General features: G+C 48.1%; 1 protein-coding gene across 1 annotated transcript in view; it reads left to right on the top strand.

Moving 5' to 3' along the window:
- LOC137414544 (uncharacterized) overlaps window positions 1-23,233 on the top strand; it is a 198,733-nt gene that overhangs the window by 52,983 nt on the left and 122,517 nt on the right. Inside the window, exons 4-5 of the mRNA XM_078786296.1 lie at window positions 18,583-18,735; window positions 23,103-23,181. Coding sequence (XP_078642422.1) covers window positions 18,583-18,735; window positions 23,103-23,181 — 232 coding nt within the window. The remainder of the gene's footprint in view (window positions 1-18,582; window positions 18,736-23,102; window positions 23,182-23,233) is intronic.

Below are 23,233 nucleotides of genomic sequence, written 5' to 3'. Positions count from 1 at the left end.
TCCCTACATACCGCCCTTTTGGATCTAAGATACAAAGTTATCTACGAGCCAATCAAAGGCCTTTATTTCAAACAAAACAGAAAAATCATTCAACATATCACGCGAAGGCAGCCCCGTAAGAATGTCCCGTACCAAAGCACCACACAAACTCAGTAGGATGATTCGCGTCTGTATGTGAGTATGCAATGTAAGGCCGTAAAAGCAGAGTGATCAAATGGCACACAAAATCCACCAAAAGAGGTGGGAGAGAGAGTGTAACTAAACGTAACGTACCACACGAATGCAGCCCAGTGAGCATGTCCCGTACCCAGTACCGCACAACGAACCCAGCAGGCTGATCCGCGGGTGTGTGGGTGCAAGTGGGTGTAAGTGGATGTATGATGTATGTAAGTCGGGTGAAGATGGGTGTATGAGGTGAGACCGTAGAGACATGAAGATCGAATAGCGCGCCAAATCCACAACGAAGACCTCTGGTTCCACCGGGGTCCACACCCAGGAAGATCTCCGACCCACCCTTGGTCCACAGAGGTGCAGCCGGACTCCTCCCCAACTGGAGCTCGCCCAGGCTTCCCCAAGTGAAATCCTTGTAGATCTTCAGCGCTCAATCGATATTCATGTTCATGAGGTCTCTTACGTGCTGGTGATCTGGGGAAGACACAACATCGTCAGTATCAGGTGGCTCAAACCTATGGCCATGAAATAAAGCATAACGATCCAAAGGTGGGAGAGAAACTTCCTTTGGGTCAAAGTCGAGATCATCCGAGGCGATGCTGCTTGCTTCGCTGTTATTCAAGGGCGAATCTCCAAAACAATCAGACTCGGAACTCAGAGTATTTTCACGATCGAGTTCCTCTCCATCCGGGCTTGGGTTCACAGCTGGGTCCAAATCCCGAACTGGGTCAGTGGCGTTTGACTCACTGTGGGCTTGTGAGGCATAAAGGTGAGCTCGTGAAACATGGAGAGGCAGAGCCTGCATTGAAACATAAACATCAGCCGGGGACCCTCGCAAGTGGCCCACATCATCATTGGTAACATCATCAGTAACATTATTCTCAGGTGGCGTAGGCCTGCGGAGTGGACGGCCCATAGTCATAGCCACGGCATGGCATATCGTGAAGAAACGAGAGGAATCCTTCAGGAAATCGTCGATTTCTTCTTCCGACGTGTCGGGGCCCAGTTTAAACGGCCTTCTGGTAGCCTGAAATGCTTCGAGGTCCGCATAAGTGTACTCGACATCATTATCGGTAATATCAACAATGGAAGAACAATCTTCGGAAGCGGAGATCTCATTGTCGCGGCCCAGGGACTCGTTCAGGTCGTCGTCCCAGGATCCGCGATTGGCAGTTGAGTTGACAGCTGGTGTGTCATCCGGACCCGCGATCCGCTGGTCGATCATCACCATGGCCTTTTCCGGTGTCGTCTTCAGTGTCCATCCTGTGGTAAACTTTCTCGCACACGCAAGGACTAAAGCCTTGATTAGTACACAACAAACCACTAGTCCAAGGACTATTGCCAAGGCGGTCAATATCCACTTTACTATCGTCCCTGTCCATCCTTTAAACCAGTCGGTAAGCCACTGGTGGGAGGCTTCCCGATCCATGCGATCCTTTGTCAATATGTGAGCACTTTCTCTTAACCTTATAGCAGCACTGACCCCTTGTGAAGGGTCAGGAATAAAAGTACAACATTTACCCTTAATTATCCCACATACCCCTCCTCGTTCTGCCAGTAGCATATCTAACGCAACCCTATTTTGCATAACCATTGTACGCAGGTGGACAACCGTGTCCAACATTTCGTCGTGTGCTGTAGCGGTGTCGTTGGCCACCCTTTCTAAGATTAACGCAATTTTGTCAATGCGGTAACTGTTCATGACCGTCCCAGCCCATGGGAAGAAGAAGCTAACGGCTTTCTCCCAATCAGCGCCGTGTAAAGTAGTGGTGTCGTCGTCGTGCCAATAGGTGCTTCGTTGTGTCCTTATGAGTGCGGTGGTATTATGCAAGTGCTGTCGCATTTCCATCTCTGGGAAAACTGATCCTAAATAGCAAATTCCTCCCCAATTATCAGGTAAATACGGGTAAGCTTTATTCCCGCATACAAACATGGTCCCGTGCGGAGCCACCAAATGGGTGGTCATGCAAGTGAGAAGGCCTGGGATAGTGTTTGTCCCGTTTTCCCCTTTCCATGCCAACTGGAGATGTGTGAGGTTATGCAAGGGCGAGCTTGTAACGTTCACTAGCAGCGTGTGTTTCCCTTTTCTCGGGTCCGCGGGAAGGGTATCTCTACACACGGATTTGCCTACCATTACTTGGCCCTTTCCTTCTAAGCAGAGGGCCCCCCATGCCGGCTTGACCCAAACCGGCGCCGGACGTTCCTCAAAGTGTCGGGACAGAATGGGAGGGGAGTACTGGAAAACTCGTTTACACGCGGTTTCATCAGAACCTTGGCTTGTCAGAGTTGTACTAATGCATTTGGTATCTAATGGCTTCGAGCACAAATCATTGAGTGATAGGGGTAACACTACCATTGGTATGCCTGCTGTGCTGGTGCGGGGAAGGTGCATACACATCCAACACTGTGTCCTATTCTGTACTGTGGCCATATGCCGTGCGACCTTCCAGTATGTGTTCTCCTCTGGCTTCCTTCTTACTTCCTGGGCAGGAGGGGGTTTAATAACGTAGGCGGCACAACTAGGCCGGAATTGGTGTTGGGTCTCTCCCCTCTTTTTGTTCCTTCTAATCAGCGTGCGCGGGGGCCATATTCCACATTCAAGTATTATCGTGGTGTGTGGGCCGACGAGGGCATGCGACAGTAGGAGAGTAGTATTGTCGATGCCCGTGCCCCATTGATATCCTGCGGCGGCGTGACTATTCACGGTCCCAGTAAACCTTCCATTTTCCACCTGTCTAACTTTAGTTAAGACTATGCGTGGGGTTGTCATGCGTGCCTGTGGTGTCCCATTATGTACCACCATGGCTTCCATCCATCTTACAGATAACCACTTGAAATGTGTCTCCAACTCACAGCAATGTACTACTATCCCCTGTCCCCGGGGAGCCGTTATGTATTTGACGGAGTAAAGTTTAAATAACGTGTAGTTGTCGTGCCCTGGGTATTTGGGGAGATCCTCTCTCAGTGGGTTAAACTGCAGAAGCCTATCCTTGGCGGGGTTTGTTAGGCAGCTGCCCAGAATTCCCATCATCATGACCGTCATCGCCGCCCTTAGGAGACTGTGGTGCCCTAGTGCGGGGATGGACAACTTACAATGGGTGGCGTGGATCCACGAAGGTTTACCCTCGCAGAAGACTGCCGTCGGTGTGACCAGTAGCACCTGGAATGGTCCCTTCCACCGTGGCTCCAAAGCAGCCTTGCGGGTGAAGTGCTTCACGAGCACCCAGTCGCCGGCCTGAAAGTTGTGGATGGCGTGGCCTATTGGTTCAGGCAGCGCCTCTCGTACTCGAGCATGGATGCTGCGTGCCACATTCGACAAGCCTATGCAAAATCTCAAAAGCATGTCATCCATTACTGGCAAAGCAAGGGTGGACATGTCTGTTGGTGCTGAAACGGGCAAGCTCATAGGTCGTCCCATTAATATTTCGTGGGGGGAAAGGCCCGTAGTGCGACCCGGGGTGGAACGAATGCTCATCAATGCAAGCGGAAGAGCCTCTGGCCACCTCAAGCCTGTCTGCGCAAAGTTTCGCTAGTTTATTCTTTAAAGTCTTGTTCGTTCGTTCCACAAGTCCTGAGGACTGTGGGTGGTAGACGCAATGGAAGGATTGTTTAACGCCCAACGCCTTCAGGATGCCCTTAACCACCTGCGCCGTGAAATGGCCTCCTTGATCTGACGAAATTATCTGGGGAATGCCAAATCTGCACATAAAATCCCGCACGAGGCGCTTCACTACTGTCGGAGCATCGGATTTGACGCATGGGTATGCTTCGACCCATTTGGTGAACGTATCTACGATTACCAACACATAGCGAAACGACATGCTTGGTTCCAATTCTGTAAAATCGAACTCAATAGTTGCGAACGGCCCACTAGGCGGGGGTCGTCCCCCATCATGTGCATGTCTCGGTGGCGCCCCTCTATTGTGTTGCTGGCAGACCACACACGATCGGCACACTTCGGATACAATCCGTGACAGTCCTGGCGCTGCCCAAGTGTAGTCTATCTGTCCCATCACCCCCCTCTGGCACACATGACCATTCTGATGAGCCATGCGTGCCAGCCAGGGCAGTAAAGCCTGGGGTGCTATAGGTTTTTCATCGAGGGTCCACATTTCCCCTGGCCCAGGGCGTATCGCTCCTCGTTTGAGCCAGACCTCGTGTTCGGCCGTCGGTGCAGCATTTTGCAAATTTATGATATCGTCCTTAGTTGGTGTGGCGGGTGGTCCCGCAGTCGGTATGTCAGCAATCTGTGCGGCTGTCTTCTGTGCTCGTGTCACCATCGGCATGTTGCGTTCTATCTGTTGGTTGGCGGCCTTTCCTGCCGCCTCGTCCGCCCTTGCGTTGCCCCGGGCAACGTCAGTGTCCGCCCTTTGATGGCCACGACACTTGATTACCGCGATAGCGCGGGGAAGTAAAATGCTTCGGAGGAGCCCTTCTACCAACGCGCCATTCTTTATCACTGAACCGGCAGATGTGAGAAAACCTCTCATCTTCCAGATGGCTCCTTTATCGTGGACTACGCCGTGAGCGTAGGCCGAATCTGTGTAAATGTTGACGGCAAGGCCTTCCGCCAAGCTGCACGCTCTGGTCAAGGCGCACAGCTCCGCCTGCTGTGCGGAAAATGTAGGTGGAAGACGCCCGCTCTCTACCGTTTCGCTATCCGAGCACACGGCGTACCCGGACAACAGGGACCCGTCCCATGCGCGCCTAGCTGATCCATCGACATAATATGTACAGTCGGGATATTCTAAGGGATTGTCCTTTAAATCCGATCGCACCGTGGAGACTAGCTGCACAACGTCGGTGCACACATGAGGTTCGCCCTCCTCAGGAGTGGGCATCAGTGAGGCTGGGTTGAGCGTCGTGCAACGTTCGATCGTGATGTTGGCTGCAGTGATCAGTGCGGATTCGTATTGCATTAATCTAGTGTTAGACAAATGCTGTGTGCTTCGCTGTAACAGCAGCGAAGTGACGCAATGTGGTACCCGTAGCGTTACTGGGTGTCCCATAACAATGTCCGCTGTTCTTTCTACTGCGTACCTGGCCGCTGCCACGGCTTGCAAGCACACCGGAAACCCTTGTTCGACCGGGTCTAACTTTTTACTAAAGTAGGCCACCGGCCGCTCCTTATCCCCATGGGTCTGTGTCAAAACTGACTGGGCGAAACCTCCCACGGCGTGAGTGTAAAGGGTAAATGGTTTCGCATAATCCGGGAGTCCTAATGACGGTGCCGTAACCAGCGCCTGTTTCAGCCCGTCAAAACATCGCCTCAATTCATCCGTCCATATCAATAGGTCCGGGGCATTTGATTTGGTCGCCTCGTACAGTGGTTTAGCCAGCAGCGCAAAATCAAGTATCCAAGTGCGGCAGTATCCCGTCATACCTAGGAAGCGCAGCATTTGCCGTTGCGAGCGAGGGCGAGGCAGCTCCGTGATAGCGGTCACTCGTCCAGCATCCAATTCTCGTTTTCCGTGCGAAATGGCGTGTCCCAAGTAAGTTACAACCTGCCGCACAAACTGAAGTTTTGGTCTGCCTACTTTGTGGCCTTTGGCCGCCAAGGCCTTTAATAGGGCCAAAGAATCCATTTCGCACGCCTCCTTTGAAGGGGAGCAAATCAACAAATCGTCAACGTATTGCAGCAACACTGACCCTCCCTTCAATTCCACATCCGCCAGGTCGCGGTGCAGCGCCCGGGAAAACAGAGTGGGGCTATCTGAAAACCCCTGAGGTAGTACTGTCCAAGTATACTGGCGCCCCCTATGGGTGAAAGCGAACAAGTATTGTGACTCAGGCGCGATGGGCACAGAGAAAAACGCAGAACAAAGGTCGATGACCGTGAAGTATGTTGCGTCCGGCGGAATTGACATCATGAGGGTTTCTCCGTTTGGAACTAGTGGGTGTATGCCCTGTATCACCTTGTTCACCTCCCTTAAATCCTGTACAAATCTCCATTTGTCCTTTGACGGCTTTTTAACTGGCAAAATTGGTGTATTACATGGGCTGTTAGTTTCTACGATAATCTTCTGTTCCACTAGGGATTGAATCACTGGTGCTATGCCTACGTCGGCCTCAGGTCGTAGCTTATACTGTTTTACGTTTGGCAAGCGCATCCCCGGCTGCACTGCTATCACTAGAGGTTTGGCGTCTCGCATCCGTCCAACCTCACCGTCGCTTTTGGGCCATAAATTGTCTGGCACCTCCGCTAGGAGGTAATCCGACTCACCCGGGTCCGTCAGCACTGCCCTCATGGCATAGGTGCCTTTGGGGGGCAACTCTGCCTCTTCGAACTTTCCGTCCCTCCGTTCTGCCTTAATGTCAATTGAGAACCCTTCACCGTTTTCGAGCTGTTTCAAAGTCCAGCGGCCCCTCTTACACCGATAACCATGTAAGGGAACTTCTCGTAACCTCCCTACCATCCAACCTACACTTTCCGGCGGCCACCCTTTGGCAGTAGTGAGGGTAACATGGGCGACCGCTCCTTCGGGGTATTGGGTCAGCGCATGCTGACTCGGGGTTAGGACTACCTCAATTCCTATTCCCTCACGCCCGATCCATACCCGTGACAAGTGTAGAGGCATCCATTCGCCCAGCTTTTCCTTAACCCTTTCCCGGTAGTTCTCGTCCTCACCCGTTGCATCATAGTACGCAGTGCAATGGGGTGGATTATCCTTTAAGTCCTTTATCGAAATTTGGTGCTGTTGCATCCAATCTCGCAGCACTGAACTGTCCAAACACACATTATCTATGATATATGTCCAAGCAGACAAAGCCCCTGGATCCAAGCGCCACCAATACGCGGTGGGGCCGGGACGAGCCAGTGCCGTCATCAACAAGTCGCGTTTAGACTCCGCGACGTCTACGAAAACTCCCTCCTCGGTACATGAGATTTGACAGCCCAAACGGCACAATAAATCCCGTCCCAGCAAATTCGTCGGGGCGGTAGTGGTCATCAAGAAAGCATGTTTAGCCTCCAGCGGGCCGCATGTTACTCGCACTTCCTCCGAAATAGGAAGCGCTTGGGGTAAACCCGAAACACCCAGTATTTGAACGTTCCTGGCCGTAGGGCGCAAAGAGGGCAATTGCCCCTTGTTAATTGTGCTGCGAGTCGCGCCCGTATCTACGAGAAATTCTAATTGTCTTCCCTCCACGTCCAACATCATGGTTGGTTCCTCTGCCGGTGTCATGGTCAAGAGAGGACACTCCTTGGGCGACTCGCCAGCGTCCCGTCAATAGGCCCCTCTATTGTATTGGGGCTGAAACCCCTTACGAGCCTTTGGGCAATCACGTATCCAGTGTCCCATCTGCTTGCAATAATGGCACGGTTCCTGCGGAACCGGTGGTGCGGAGGGCATAGGTCGTCCCTCTACAGCTCCCCTTCCGCCCTGCCTGCGTTCTGGCGGCCCCCAAAGTGACTGGTTCACTGGTTGCCACTGCGGCGGACCCCGAGGCGGGGCCCAGTTCCCCCTTGGTCCGTTCTGCATCCCACTATTGGGGGGTGGTCCGGGGTTTTGGAGAAGGGGTCTTGGTGGATACCAATTTTGGGGAGGGGGCCCTTGCACATTCCAAGTTTGAGGGTTTTGAGGAGGAAGGGGAAGAGGGGGTGGTATTGTCCATTGTTGTTTTACCTCGTTCATATTAATTAGTCCAAAATCTTCCTCAGTACAACCGTCGCAGTTTTCATTTTCGCTGTGGATCCACTCTCCGTTGGGGAATTGGCCCTTATAGAAAAAAGGATAACAACTCCTCCTATGTTCCTCTGGACCTCGAACAGGTCCCCACTTCTGGCACTGTTCGTGTATGTAGTTCTGACTCTGATCCCCTTTTTTATTTTGGTTAAATTGAGCCCGTTTCTCCTGGACAAACATTTGCAATATTTCCTCCTTAATATCCTTCTTCTCCTCTAGGGAGGAGCCCGGGCATTGTTCCAGTTTGTCGCATAATTTGTTGGTTGTCATTCCCTTCCAGCCGAAGAGGACGGTCTGTACCTGTTTCTTTAACACCGGCCGAAGCCCCTCGATTAGATATTGATTTACCAATGGTTGGGGTAGCCCTCCCAGCTGCATCGGACCCAGTCCTCCCCAGCGCGCCATGGCCTTTTCCAACCTTTCTCGGTACTCTCCAATTGGTTCTCCTGCCTTTTGTTTTATGGCCCCAATTTTTCCCCAATCCGGACCTCCTGCTGGCAACAGCGCATGCTCGATGGCACCCAGCAGCCGGAGCTTCAGTGCGTCCCATTGTGGTACTGTTATCTGGGCCGCTCCTGCTGCCCTTGGATCGACGTGCGGCCAGTGTGCTCTTAATCTAGCCCTTTCCCATACTTTGGGTGGGAGCACGGATACTCCCATATGAGTTATGTCTCGATAGTCGCACTCGCCGGCTAAAAACCAATTCGACATGGTCGGCACTATCTGCCGTGGATCTTCAATAAGCAAATGTTGAATCCTTTCCCTCATTACAGTTAAAGAGGATTCTTTCCATGGTACTCTTTCTCGAACCCCCTGTCCTTGGGCGTCAACTCCGATAACTTGTACAGGGCACAATGTTTTCCTTTCCTCTATTTCCTGACATTCCGATGGGGTAGTTTGTGAGGTCCTTTTCCCCTTACAACCTACCAGTGAGGGGTATAACCCATCCGGTCCTATCGGTGGCGGGAACCCTGCGATGTCGGTCCCGTCATCTATTCCGTTAGCCCCGAGTTGTGCAAACGGCCTTCCCTGGCTCGGGTGGTTCTGGGGTATCTGGGGCGCGATGGTAGCGGGGTTATAGGGAGGTGGTAGCGGGGGCGCAGAAAGGATAGGTGGTGCCTGAAACCCCGGGACAGGGTTTAGGTCTGGGGCTGGGGAGGGTAGATTGGTCGCTACCTCCCCTCTCGCGGGGTCTGGTTTTTCAACGAGCGGCATCAGTCGCGCGTTGGCCTGCCTCTCTATTTCCTTAAGCGCTTCATCCTGCTCTTTATTCGCCTGTTTCCTCAAACCCTTGAGTTTTGTTACCTCACCAGCCAAGCTGGCCTGTTTCGACTTTGCGTGTCGCTTCATCGCTTCTTCCTTCCACCAGCCAAAGACTTTCCAATAGTCATGCGGAAAGTGTTTCGTGGCCTGTTCGAACTTTTCTAATGTCTCATACAACACGTCCAATTTTTCCAGCGCAAAAGACCCTCCTTCGGGCCACGGTTCTCCTAAATCCTTCGTCAATGCAACCCATGACTTCCCTGGTCTCACAGCAGCATAGCCATACCTCTTAAACATAAAAAATGCTGGGGTATGTCTAAGCGGTTCACCTGCCTTTACTGTCTTATTACCTATACTGTTACCCATCCTAAGAAACCTTAGCTTACCGACGTAGCCTTGTACTCGTGAGGATCTCCCGCCTCGCGGCACAGCTACACTACCTAACTCTGAGAGGCTCGCAACCTTGTACCCGTGAGGTTCGCCCGCCTCGCGTGGTACGGCCGCGCTACCTACTCTCCTGAGAGGCTCGTCCGCCTACACAGCCGTCTATCCTACCCTTACTGCACTTTCCTGGCGTCCTACGCCCGTGTAATAGTTCTGATCTTACTTAAAACTAAAATCCCGACGTCTCCCGGGTAGGCCTCGGATCGGGACGCCGCCCTTATCCTTACCCTCACAACCCAGAGATCTATTACCCCTTAACCTCAGGCGCCCAACGTGGGGCACTTCTCCTTACGTAACGTTACCCTAACGAGTCCATAAACAATCAGTTGCTCCAGGACCCAAGCGGTCCGTAATTAAATTTAGGTTCGTGGAACAGGTATGAGCAGGGAACGGAACGTACGGCGACCGAGCAAGAGAGAGTGGGTTACAATTTGGACTGACCCCCGGGCTAAAAAGGAAAAAACAAAAGAAAACCACAGCTCACCTGACCCGGATCAATTGCCAGCTGGTCTCTCACCACTCCCCTGCCTGGGACCGCGTCCCGGACTGCCCAGACTGATCCCACCGCTGCCACCAGTTGTCGGATTGGGACTTAGGACTTGGGACTCAGAAGACTCAGAAGAAAGGAGCAACGGATATATTTATTGGAACTCGAGTACTCAAGCTTGAGGACAGCAAAGTTGCATTGAAACTCACAAGGAATGACCAACAGTACAACAAGATGCTCTGAAATAATTCAATTAACATTGCTTTATATAAAGAAAGTCAGGGGTGGAGTTAGCTCACAAGACACAGAGACAGAATGGGCTCATTGGGCCTCCCACCATAGTCCCATCCTGTTGTTCAGTTAATTAAAGGAAGTTCATCCAAGGCCAGTCATGGGTTAGCTCTGATAAGGAGATGGTCAGCATTATGTGGCAACATGTTTACAACTTTCTGTATAGCAGCTGGCTTGGGAAAGTACAAAGGGGAGTGGACACTCATAAAACTGTCAACTTGCAAGATAATGGCAGAGTCAGGAGAAAGGCAAAGAGAGATAAGAGTTGCCTCCAAGGCCTGAAAAGGGGAACTAGAGATTGTGCCCACGCAGGCCAGAGCACACAGGCAGAGAACTCCTTATTAGGATATTACACATCCTCAATGCAGTAGAAAGAACTCAGTATCATAAAAGAGTACAGTAGCAAGTCAAAACAAAACATATAATTGGTTATACTTGGTAATTGGTAAAGCAGCAAGGATATACAAAGGGGGAGGGGCATTACAGCTCCCTACATATATATATATATATATATATATATGTATATATATATATATATATGTATATACGGTCTTCCGCTGAATTTGGGGACGACTATGAAGAAGACCTTTGTTGGTCAAAAGCTTGTCGAGAATTAAAGATCGACGGTCCTGAAGCTGTTCTGAAGCTGAAGCTGTGTGTGAACCTGAAGCTGAACCAACAACAACAACAATGTTGTTGTTGTTGGTACTGAAGCTACGTCCGCGTCTGATTTAATCTCCCGATTATTTATTTAATGCAAATGAGACTCCCTGCTCGTACTGTGGAGTTTCTACTATTTCTCACAGTTATATATATATATATGTATATATATATATATATATATATATATATATATATATATATATATATATATATATATATATACATATATATATATATATATATATATATATATATATATATATATATATATATATATATGTTGGAATTGGACTTAGAACTTGGGACTCAGAAGACTCAGAGAAAGGAGCAACGGATATATTTATTAGAACTCATTACACAAGCTTGCGGAGAAGCAGGAAGTCGCAGGAAGCTCACATGAAATGACCAACACTACAATAAGATGCTCTGAAATAATTCGATTAAAACTTGCTTTGTATAAGGAATATCGGGTGTGGTTTTAGCTCACAAGATACAGAGACAGAATGGGCTCATTGGCCCTCCCACCATAGTCCCATCCTGTTGTTCAGTTAGTTAGAGGAAGCTCATCCAAGGCCACTCATAGGTTAGCTCAGATAAGGAGATGGTCAGCCATATGTGGCAACATGTTGACAACTTTCTGTATAGAGACCTTGGTTGGGAAAGTACAAAGGGAGTGGGCACTCATAAATGTGTCAGCCCACAGGATATTGGCAAAGTCATATGGGAGGCAGAGAGATAGCAGCTGCAACCAAGGCCAAAGAGGGGAACAAGAGATTGTGCCCACACAGGCCAAGAGCTCACAAGCACAGAACTCCTTATTAGGATATTACACATCCTCAATGCACAAGAAAGGACTAAGTATTATAAAAGAGTACAGCAATCAGTCAAAACAAAACATATAATTGGTTATACTTGGTAATTGGTAAAGCAGCAAGAAATACAAAGGGGGAGGGGCATAACAGCTCCCTACATATATATATACATATATATATATATATATATATATATATATATATATATATACATATAATATATTGTTACGGATTCGTCACTTCCGTCTTTGTGGTTTTCATCCACTTGAAGCATTTTTTGTTCATCAGTGTGAAATGGAGATAACTGTCTTCAAAGGTAAAAATAGTGTCAGAAGAAAAACGAAATGGGTGAGGGAGAACCTGGAAGAAGAAGAAGAGGCGGGTGAGTGGATTGAGGAAGAAAGGCCTATTTGTGTCGTGGTGACGCGCAGACCCTTGTGGACATTGGTCGCGAGCGAATATTGGTTTCCTGGGAAAGGGATTCCCGTGACAGTGTCGTTATTGCTGTTTTTTTTTTTTTGTTTTTTTTTTGTTTTTTTTTGTATACAAGATCGAGGCTCGTGAAAGAGCGAACATTAATCACACAGAAAGACAAACCGATACATAAAACATATAACATAGGGAGCGGTAGACAAGATGGGGAGAGAGGGGGAAGGACACAAACACAACATTTGAGAGCAGGGACCGAGAGACATGGAGACATCGAGAGATCTGAGAGAGGGCGAGGGCTTTGGGGGGGGGGGGGGCGTGGGAAGGGGGCAGTGGGAGAGGTATAAAACATATGGACACTGCCAGGACTTCCAGGAAAGAAGTTGGAATTTCAAACAAGGTGGATCTGGGGTGAATTAGCGGGGGTAGAAAAGATCAAGGTTTTGGATGGGGGAAGAAAGGAGATGGTGGTGAACAGCTGTTTTAAAGACCTGGAGGGAGGAGTGGGATTGAAGGGAGTGAGGGAGTTTGTTCCAGAGGCGGGAGAAAAGAGGAATGAAAGAGTGAAGGTGAGCGGAGAGCCGAGATTTCGGCAGTTTAACCATCAGAGGGTTGCTGGCAGATCTTGTGCGACCTGTAGGAATATTTGGGGGACAGAGCACAGAGAGAGCTGGGGGTGCAAGGCCGGAGAGGAGTCGGTAGAAGACAGAAAGACCACCTACCTGCCTGCGGTGAGTGAGTGAAAGGCCCTCAGAGATAGCTTCATCGCGGGAGATTCCAATAATTCTGAAAGCTTTGGTTTCAACAGCGTGAAGCCGAGCTAGGTGTGAGGCAGGAGCACCGGCCCATAGGGGAGAACAGTATTCCATTGAGCTGCGGATGAAAGCCTTGTATGTGGTGAGGAGCTCAGGTGTGCCGAGGAAGGACTTCGCACGACGGAGGATGCCCAGTCGGCGACTGGCTTTGGAGGCCAGCTTGGAAATGTGGTTTTCCCAAGAAAGATCATGGCAGATAGTGAGACCCAAAATCTTGAGCGACAGAACTTCTTGGAGAGGATTGTTGAGAAAGTAGATGGGAGGGTTGTCCAGTCGATCTTTTCGGAGAGACATAGTAAGAGTGTGAGATTTGTCAGGATTGAAAGACATGTTCCACTTGTTTGACCAGTCTGTGATTTTGTCCAGGTCTTCAGAGAGTGAGGAGGCAGCAGACTGCCGATCTGAGGGAAGAGGAATGGAGCGGCAGAGAGTGGAGTCATCAGCAAAGAGATAGAGAGGATTTTCGAGAGAGTCAGAGAGATCATTGATGAAGACCAGAAAAAGCACGGGGCCCAGAACACTGCCTTGGGGAACTCCAGCCTGAACAGGAAGAGGAGATGAGAGAAACCCATTCAGGGCCACACGTTGACGACGACTAGAGAGGAAGTCCGCCAGCCATGCGTGGAGATTTCCATGGATACCAAAGGAGGAGAGTTTGGTGAGCAGAGCGGGGTGCCAGACCGTGTCGAAGGCACGTGATATGTCGAGGGAGACAGCTCTAATTTCCTGTTTGGCATTGAGGACCTCCATCCATTGTTGAGACAGCAGAAGCAGCATGTCCAGAGTAGAGTGACCTGGTCTGAAACCAAATTGATGATCAGAGATCAAGCCATTGGAGAAGAGGAAAGATTTCATATCAGAAGCAATGATGGATTCCATGACTTTGCTGATAATTGGGAGAAGGCTGATTGGTCTGTAGTTGCTAGGATCTGTTTTTGCACCTTTTTTGTGCAAAGCGGTGATGTTGGCTGATTTCCAAGCAGATGGCAGTTGACCTTGAGCAAAAGAGAGGGTGAAGAGAACAGAGAGAGGGTGAGATAGAGCAGCAGAGCAGGATTTTAGGACCGGTGGGCTGATGCCGTCGGGTCCAGTTGCAGAATCAGAGTCGAGGGTTGACAGAAACTTTTCCACCTTGTCAGGAGGAAAGGACACGGAGTCCAGGAGCAGCAGGGTACGACTGGGTATGGTGGGTACAGAGAGGGATGGGTTTGGGACACAAGATTTAGAGGCAAACACAGAGTTGAGGCATTCAGCTTTTTCACGTGCGGAGTCAGCTGTGTAGCCGTTTGAGGTAAGGGAGGGGATGGAGGGGGAACAAACACCAGAAACGGATTTGACCAGACGCCACCAGGATTTGGAAGAGGGAGACAGATAAGAGAGTTCGGTCTTGAGAACGGAGAGATATTGTTTCCTGGCTCTCCTGAGGGTGGACACACACTTGTTTCGGGCTTTGTGAAAGGAAATGAGATTTCCTTCCGTTGGATTTGCTTTCCAGGAGACGAAGGCAAGTTGTTTCTGGGCAACAGCCTCACCACAAGATTCCGTGTACCATGGACGGGAGGAAGGGTATGACAACTGAAGACGAGATGGGATAAATCTGTGCATGAGAGAGAGCAATTTACTTTGGAAGAATTCCCAGGATGAGTTGATGTCAGAGGTGGTAGAGATGGGAGACCAGTCCAGATGATTGATGGCTGCTTGAAGACCGTGCCAGTTGGCCTGAGTGAAATGCCAGACTCGTCTACGCTGAGCAGGCTCCCTGAGGATGGTCAGAGAGATGTCCACTTTAACAAGGACATGATCAGATGATCCGATCGGAGCAGAAGAAGAGCAGCAGACATTTTCAGGGAAGTTAGTCATAACCAAGTCCAGAAGAGAAGATGTTCCGTTGACTGAGATCCGGGTCGGGAAATTGACAGATTGTGTCAGTCCCAGTGAGTCGCAGAAGTCCTTTGCTGAGGAGCCATGGCTGGTGAGAGAGGTACCCACACCCAGCCAACTGGCATGATGACAGTTGAAATCACCACATATGAGGAAGAGAGAGTTGGGATGAGTAGATAGAAGTTGGTCCATATCATCAGACAGCGAGATGTAGATGGAGTCATCACTGTTTGGTGGACGGTACAACACACATATGAACAAGAGGTGGGAGCGAAGGGGAAGCCGTAGCCAGAGGTATTCCTGGGGGTGAGGTGGAGAGAGTGCAGTGCAGGGCGAGTGAGGAAGAGAGTTTTTGATAAAGATAGCAACCCCGCCTCCAGGACGAGGCTCAGGTCTATCATACCGGAGGAGGGAGTAGCCCGGGAGAGATACTATGGAATCAGAGACATCATAAAGGAGGAAAGTTTCTGTTAAGCAGATCACGTCTGGTTTGACAGAAGCAACCTGTATGGAGAGATCAGTTAAGTTTGAACGAAGGCCCCGGATGTTTGAGGTCCATACCGTTAATGAAGAGGAAGGGGGAGCATCAGATACAGAACAGGGGGGAGGAGGGGTAGGGTAAGATGTGGAAGAGGTGGAAGAGGTAGGGAGAGCTGTTGAAGGTGTGTCAGAGATTTCAGAATAGCTCGGAGAAAGGGAAGGATGGGGCGGACAAAAGGTTTGATGGTGATTGGGTGAGCCACAATGAGGTGTTATTTGAGGAGGGGGAAGAGCGAGGCAGAAGGTTGGGGGAGATGGAGGTGAGAGTTTGAAGGGGGAAGAAGCGGGGAGGACACTTTGAGGAGGGGGAGTGAGCGGGGGGAAATTGAGAAGCAATGAGGGTGGGGAGATTTGAAGGGGAGGGGTGAGGGGGGAGTTTGGGAGGGAAGGGACAAGGGGAGGGATTTGAAAGGGATGGGATATGGGGGAGATTTGGAGGGGAGGGGTGAGGCAGGAGTCTAGGAGGGGAGGGGCGAGGGGGCGTCTTGGCGGGGAGGGGTGAGGGGGTAGTTTAGGAGGGAGGGGGCAAGGGGGGAGATTTGAAAGGGATGGGTGATGGGGAAGATTTGGAGGGGAGGGGTGATGGGGAAGATTTGGAGGGGAGGGGTTATGGGGAAGATTTGGAGGGGAGGGGTGAGATTGGATTTTTGAAAGTGTACGATTTATGGGAAACGAACATTTATTGCAAAATGAGTTTCTTGTGATCTTCGAGTTAAAAATACGTTTAAGGATGCTGGATGGAGGATGGAGTGCAGGAGAGTTTAGGGAATGTAGAAAAAAGGCACTATAGGAGATGGATATTTTTTTTGGGATGAATTGATTTGGTGAGCAAGTCGAAAGCAGCCTTTTAAAGAAGAAGAAGAAAAAGGTGTTATAAAATATGACGGAATACACAACTTGAGGGGAAAGTGTAAACATTGAAGGTTAATGAGTGAAAACTATCTGGGGAAATGGGGGAGAAACACGTGGTCGAAGAACGAAACAACGAATAAGAATGAATAAACGAATGAGAACAGAGAAGGAAATGTTGTTTTTTTTTTGTTTTGTTTTTGTTTTTTTTTTTGAGTTGAGATTTACACAAGGAAGTAGGCTATGGGTGAAAAGACTGGGAATACAGAGAACGAAAGTTATTGGATCACAAACGACGGACCACTGAGAGAAAAACAAAGCCTCAAGGTTGTACAGTGCACACTGTACAAGGCCTTGCTCGCGACACGGCAAACAGACGATCAATTTATGAAAGATAAACACCGAGAAACAACCAAAGTTGCACACAATAACTTCACACACCGAAAGATAAATACAGTTTCGACAAAATACAATTGTGAACAGACTTAACTTCGAAAAACGTGGAGACCGTGTGGAGCTTCGAAAATCCCTGCCGCCGTCTCCAAGATGTATCCTTGATCTTGGGCTGTTGCAAATTAACCTGCGTTACGGGTTTTGGTTTCGAGAGTGAATCATCGTTGGAGCGCAAACTGACGCCTCCATTATCGGCCGGTCCGCCATTTCACCTCGCACAAGCCCTTCGCCTGATTCCACACGTGTCGTGGATTTTCCCCGGAGCGATCTCTGCTTGGGAACCACTGATTGTTCATGCCAGCTTCATTGTCTGGTGAACGGAAGGTGTGAATTCCCAGTCGCCTTTTGGGTGAACTATTACCGGACTGACGTCGGCCCGACCTCTCACCATGCGGCTCTTGTGCAGCGTCGACTGTCAGCCGTCCTGGGTTCAGGTCTTAGTACGACCTTTTCTTGTGATCATCGGAGTGGGGATCGACTTTGGCCTGGTGTCATGACACAGTGACCTTTTGGAATGTTACAGTTCGTTCACGTTGGAGTACTGTAAGTTATTGATTGAGGAATATATTGGTGGTACCATCATCGGAATTGCATGGTGTTTGCTGTGCAAGTGAGAGTTTTCTTGTACTTGCATTAATTGTTATTATTGTGTGATTTTAATACAATACTTGGTTTTTGTATCAATTGATTGGTGTGGTTCTGCCATTGGTCATTGGCACACATAATAGCACATCTTTCTGCATTGACTCCTTTCGGGGCTCGGAGGTACACCGTGACCGGGGTTTGGGGAGGAGCACGTAACAATATATATACACTACCAGTCAAAATTTCAGGTACACCCAACATTTTTTGATATTTTACTGTTTAATGTTCAAAATGAACATAAGATGTGAACAAAACTCTTCACAAAGATATATCTGCTTATATCTACTGATAATAAATAAATTGTTCTTCAATGCATCTTTCTTGTGCAAAACGTCGGTTTAAAGCAATTTTTGGAAATAGGTTGAAAAGTGCAATAGTAAATCCAAACTGAAACGCGAAGCTAATGTTATTAAAATTTCATCTCGGGAGCAAAAACTGTTTACAAATACTCTGCTCTGTGTGGAATAAATGTTTGTGCTTTGTTTCCTCATCATGTGCAATGTCTATTATTGCCTGGCGTTGCAAAAAATGTTCACAGAAAGGCCAGTTATATAATAAATATTCTGAGTGTTTTTGTGTTTCAGATTGCATGAACATGGGTGCCCAAGCTCAGCTAACACCAGAAAAAAGACAGGCAATTGTAACTTTGAGAAGAGAAGGCAAATCCTTGAGACAAATTGCGAAAAAATTCGAAGTGTCAGTAAATGCAGTTGCTTATGCCATTAAACGACATAACAGAACTGGTAAAAATGCGGATAGAAAACGTTCTGGTTGACCAAGAATCGCAACAGAATTGCAGGACAAGTAATCCGAGTTACCAGTCTGCCCAACAGACGTCTTACAGCACCGGAAATTAGAGCCCAGCTAAACAGCTCCAGCATTGCGACTGTTTCAAGGCCTTCTTCTGTTCTTGAACAGTTTTGAACACTTTGAATCACCATCACTTTGTTTTGCAGTACCTGGACATGTTCTTTCTGTGGTGCTTAAGGGTCGTGTGTAAGACTGCCTCAATAAAGCTAACCTTGTGGATTTTTTAAAACGATCTTTAAAATCATTATCACATTTAAATTGAAGTATATACTTGAACACTGTTGGGATAATGTGCCCTATAAACTCTCTTGTAATTCCGATGTTTTTTTTTTCTGTCTGAACAGGAGAAAACGTTTTTCAATTGGGTTTATATCACTGACGGACAGAAATCAACACGCCCCTTTTGGCAAGATCCTTCATTGTGTTTTTTCTGGTTTGTCATTCTGCCACAAAAGATACTTGATTTTCTTTTGTTCCTGCTCTGGCAAAAGCTTCAGGTAAGTGGATGATTGATAACTGTTGAGGTCTTTTGTGATCGTGTCGACATTTGCAACTCATAAAATGGGATTAATAATCAAATTATTAGATTAATCTTTCTCACAAGGCCGGCCCCAGTTTTTTGTTTTTTTTCATTGTTATTGAAAAATCTGACCTGCCCACCACTCCTTCCTCACCTCCCCTCCTCCCATAAATCCAAGGTCAAGACTTGGACCTCATGGCAAATGGGCAAATGACCAAAAAATAGAGTAGAACAGGCAGACAAATGCACAAATAAATATCATCATGGGTGACAAAACAGGCAGACAAATGCACAAATAACATCATGAAAGTCTTTTTATGCCGTGCATTCATAATGGCTGACAAACGCAGGTTTACATCGGAAGTGATCACCAGTTAACAGCTGACAAGGCGAGGCTGCAGCGGCTCCTTCAGTTGCACCCACAAATAATTTTTGTCTTGGAAAGTGGTTATTTGTGGGACTTTGTTGATTGACATCACATTTCTTATTTTTTTCCTGCATGGGGTCTGCAAACTCAAAGGTCGTGGAAGAACTAGAAGACAGAACAGATCAGGACACAACAGAACAAAAGGAACAGTAGAAAGAGAGAGGGGTTGACAACGTCAGGGTTGAGGAACAAAATAGAGGGAGACAGACGTATAAGATATTTGGGGACAATGAAGTGTGGGGGTGAGGGAGGGGTGGGTTTGGGGGTTGTCCCCCAAAATAGGTATTTGCTTTTTTCTCGGAAACTACACACGCAATTTCGATGAAACTTTACCACAACCTTCACCACCCATGGTGTACCAAAGTTTGTCCACTGCATTAAAAAAAAAATCGGCCCCTGAGGGCTTTGCAAGGGGGTTGCCTCCCCAAAAATAGGTATTCGCTTTATTCTCAGAAACTATGCATACAATTCCGATGAAACGACCACAACGTTCCATTCATCACCCGTGATGTACCAACGTTCCTGTCATTTAAAAACATTGGGGTCTGAGGAGGTCTATGGGGAGGGAGGTTGCCACCCAGAATAGGTATTTGCTTTCTGCTCAGAAACTACACATGCAATTCTGATGAAACGTGACCACAACCTTAATCACCCATGCTGTGCCAGAGATTGTTCAACGCATTAGAAAAATTGGGGTCAGGGGAGGTATACGGGGTGGGTTTTTTCTTTTCTTTCTTGTTTGTTTAAAGTCTCATGATTATGTTACTATGATATTACATGCTGTCCTGTCTTCCAGCAACCATTGAGATTGGTTTGAAATGCCTTTAGTTGGTGTACAACAACAACAACAACAACAACAGGCATTTTGAGGCCATTTTGCCTGCGAGAGCGGGGGTTAGCCTTGCGGTCCCCGTGACAATCTTCTCCATTTTGCCCTATTTTCTACATCTCCCCTTGTTAACCCCCTTGCCTGCATTTCTTCTTTCACAACCCTTAGCCAAGTCTTTCTTGGTCTTCCCCATCCTCTACGAACTTCCACATTCATTTCCATCACTCTTCTCAACCAGTCACTTTCATTCTTCCTCAACACATGACCAAACCATCTCAACCTGTTTCTCTTCACAGCATCAATCACAGGCTCTATTCCCATCATCTTTTGCGATTCATCATTTGTCTTTCTCTCTCTCTCAACGATACTCCACACATCCACCGAACCATTCGCATTTCCACCCTTTCCAGCCTTCGTTGCTGCTCTACGTTCATTACCCATGACTCGCTCCCATAAATCATAACACTTCTCACACATGCAGCATCCATCTTTCCCTTCAGCTTCAATGACACTCCCCTCCTCATCAGCATGCCATTCAGTTCCCGAAACTTCTTCCATGCACATCTCACTCCAGCAACCGTTGCCGAGTCTGATCCACCTTCTCCATTCAGCATGTCTCCAAGGTAACAAAATGTTTTCACACCTTCCAGCTTCATGCAGTCTCCAAGATCCAACTCAACATTTCCTCCATCTGCAGCTCCCTCTGTGCACACCTTACATTTGAATGTAGCTGCCACACGGGTTAATGACCCTCTCAAACCACTACATTTTTGATGAACCCACTGAGCGCACATTGTACAACAACACAACAACATGCATTTTAAAAGGCCATTTTCCCTGCTAGAGCGGGGGTTATTGAATGGAATTCACTCCGACACCCTTCCTGCACACAGCACAGGGCCACTTCCCAGTTCTTTCCACCTCACCACATGCTTTACCACTTGCCATCACCTTCATCTTTTAGTTATTCACCTTCAGACCTTTTGCCTCCATACATTCCTTCCACTTGTTCATCTTCTCATTCAGTCCATCCATACTCTCTACAATCAACACCAGATTATCTGCACACAACAACTCCCACAATAAACCCTCCTTTACGTTCCGAGCCAGCACCTCCATCACAGCTACAAATGGTGGTGGATTTTGTACCGATCCCTGTTGCACTCCCACCTTCACCTCAAACTCACCACTGTTCCCATCCTTCGTCCTTGCATCTGTGCGTGCTCTCTCGTACATTGCAATCACTACTCTGATCAACCATTCCTCCACTCCTAACTTCCTCAATGCCCATGTCAATACTTCAAAACTTTGTGTGGAACCCCATCAAATGCTTTCTCCAGATCAACAAACCCAAGAAACCACTTCTTCCTCTTCTCAATGTACTTCTCCTGCAACTGCCTTACAATAAAAAGCACGTCTGTCGTTCCTCTTCCTGGCATAAATCCAAACTGCATTTCATCGATCTTCACTTTCTTCCTTGTCCTTTTCTCCAACACCTTTTCCAATACCTTCATTCCATGCTCCTATAACCTTATCGCTCTATACGAGCCACACTCCAGAGGGTCACCTTTCCCCTTGTTTTGATGGACGAGGGTACCGAGTTCCCAATCCACTGGAATTGCGGCCTTCTTTCACCACCAGATTACAGATCTCTGTCATTCTCTTCACACCCCAACTTCCCGCTGCCTTCAATATATCTCCCACAACTCCCGTCGGCCCTCCCGCTTTTCTAATCTTTATTGCTTTCATCGCTTTCTCAACTTCCTTCTCAGTTATCTTCTCTGCCGGTCCTAAAACTGGGTTATTCTAGATGTTGCCATCTCATTCATTCTTTGCATTCAACAGCATTTCCATATTTCTCTTCCGTCTTCCTTTGATTCCATCTGGGTCCACAACTATTTGTCCCACTTCATCCTTCAAGCAATTCACCCCCATCACATCACACCTCCCTTTCGCTATCTGCTTTGCAATCCTGAATACTGCTCTCTGACCCTCTTCCGAATTAAAGCGTTCTCCGAACATTTTCCTACATGCCTCCTGCGCCTTTGCTACCTCTTTCTTTGCAGCCTTCTTGGCTGCCTTATAACTTTCATGCTGAGCCTCTTCTGCCGCCGTACCCTTCGCCTTCTGGCACTGCTTGAACTTCTTCCTCTTCTCGTCAATCCTTTTTCCATCTTCATCATCCCACCACCATGTTTCCGAGTGCCTCGGTGGTCCTTTTGTCCATCCACATACCTCACCAACGGCTGCCAACAGACTGTCTTTCATTGACATCCAACCACGTTCAAGCTCAACCACATCATCCACTACCATACTCAGTCTCTCTTTTAATCCCCCCCACACTGTCACCTCTTTCAGCCTCCACACCTTCATTCTCAGTTGGTTCTTCACCCACCGAGCTCTCCTCGCACCTTTCACCCTTATGTCGCAGACAACCAATTGTTGCTGTGAAACAGCCTCCTCCCCCGGGATCACCTTTGTGCGCTGGTGGTGCCCCCTATCTCGCCTAAGCACCATCAGGTAGTAAAAAAAAGGTCAGTGTAGTTTACTGTTTGTTTTACCAGGTGAGTGCCAGGGGTATTGACCCTGTTGTTCAAAAAATTAGGTGGATAGGTACATTGCAGAAGGAGTGGGGATGAAAATGTACTCAGTTGTTGGAGTGATTGTGCAGGTGTGATGGGCCTGGTGGCGTCCTGCTGCATTGAACCTCCTTGTATTTCCTTGGACACCAATCCAACATGTTTTTATGGCCAATCACATTCATGATCATTCTCCTTGCCAGGTTTATCTTGAGAATTGTCATGTCAATAATGCCATTTCTCCGATGGAATTGAACTTAAAAAGACTTTCCTGTACGTCTTTGTCTCATGATATTGTGATATTAAAAGCACCCACACCATATGGAATAATATCCTGTTTTTTGTGCTTGGATATACAAGGAATGATTGTTCAACTGAATTGTTCTAATGAGGGAATTTCTTGAATTTTTAATTCGTCAATGTGTTTGTGTTTTTTATTTAGTTATTTTTGAACAAGCACCTGAAAATACCATGGTTCTAAGCAATCATTTTTTGCTATTCCTTCTTAGGACAACTGGCATGAAGAAAAATGTAAAAGCCACGACTGTGTGCCCAAGTTACCCTCTCCGAAGCCGAATCAGGACAAAGGTCGGGGGTCACTAAATGTCATTTAAGCAAGTGTCTCCATTGCAGTGAACGT

Source organism: Myxine glutinosa, chromosome 11 (assembly GCF_964187855.1).
Source record: "Myxine glutinosa chromosome 11, kmMyxGlut1.1, whole genome shotgun sequence".
Classification (NCBI taxonomy): Eukaryota; Metazoa; Chordata; class Myxini; order Myxiniformes; family Myxinidae; genus Myxine; species Myxine glutinosa.
The sequence above is the reverse complement of the archived record's forward strand: the minus strand, read 5'-3'. Positions and strand labels throughout refer to the sequence as shown.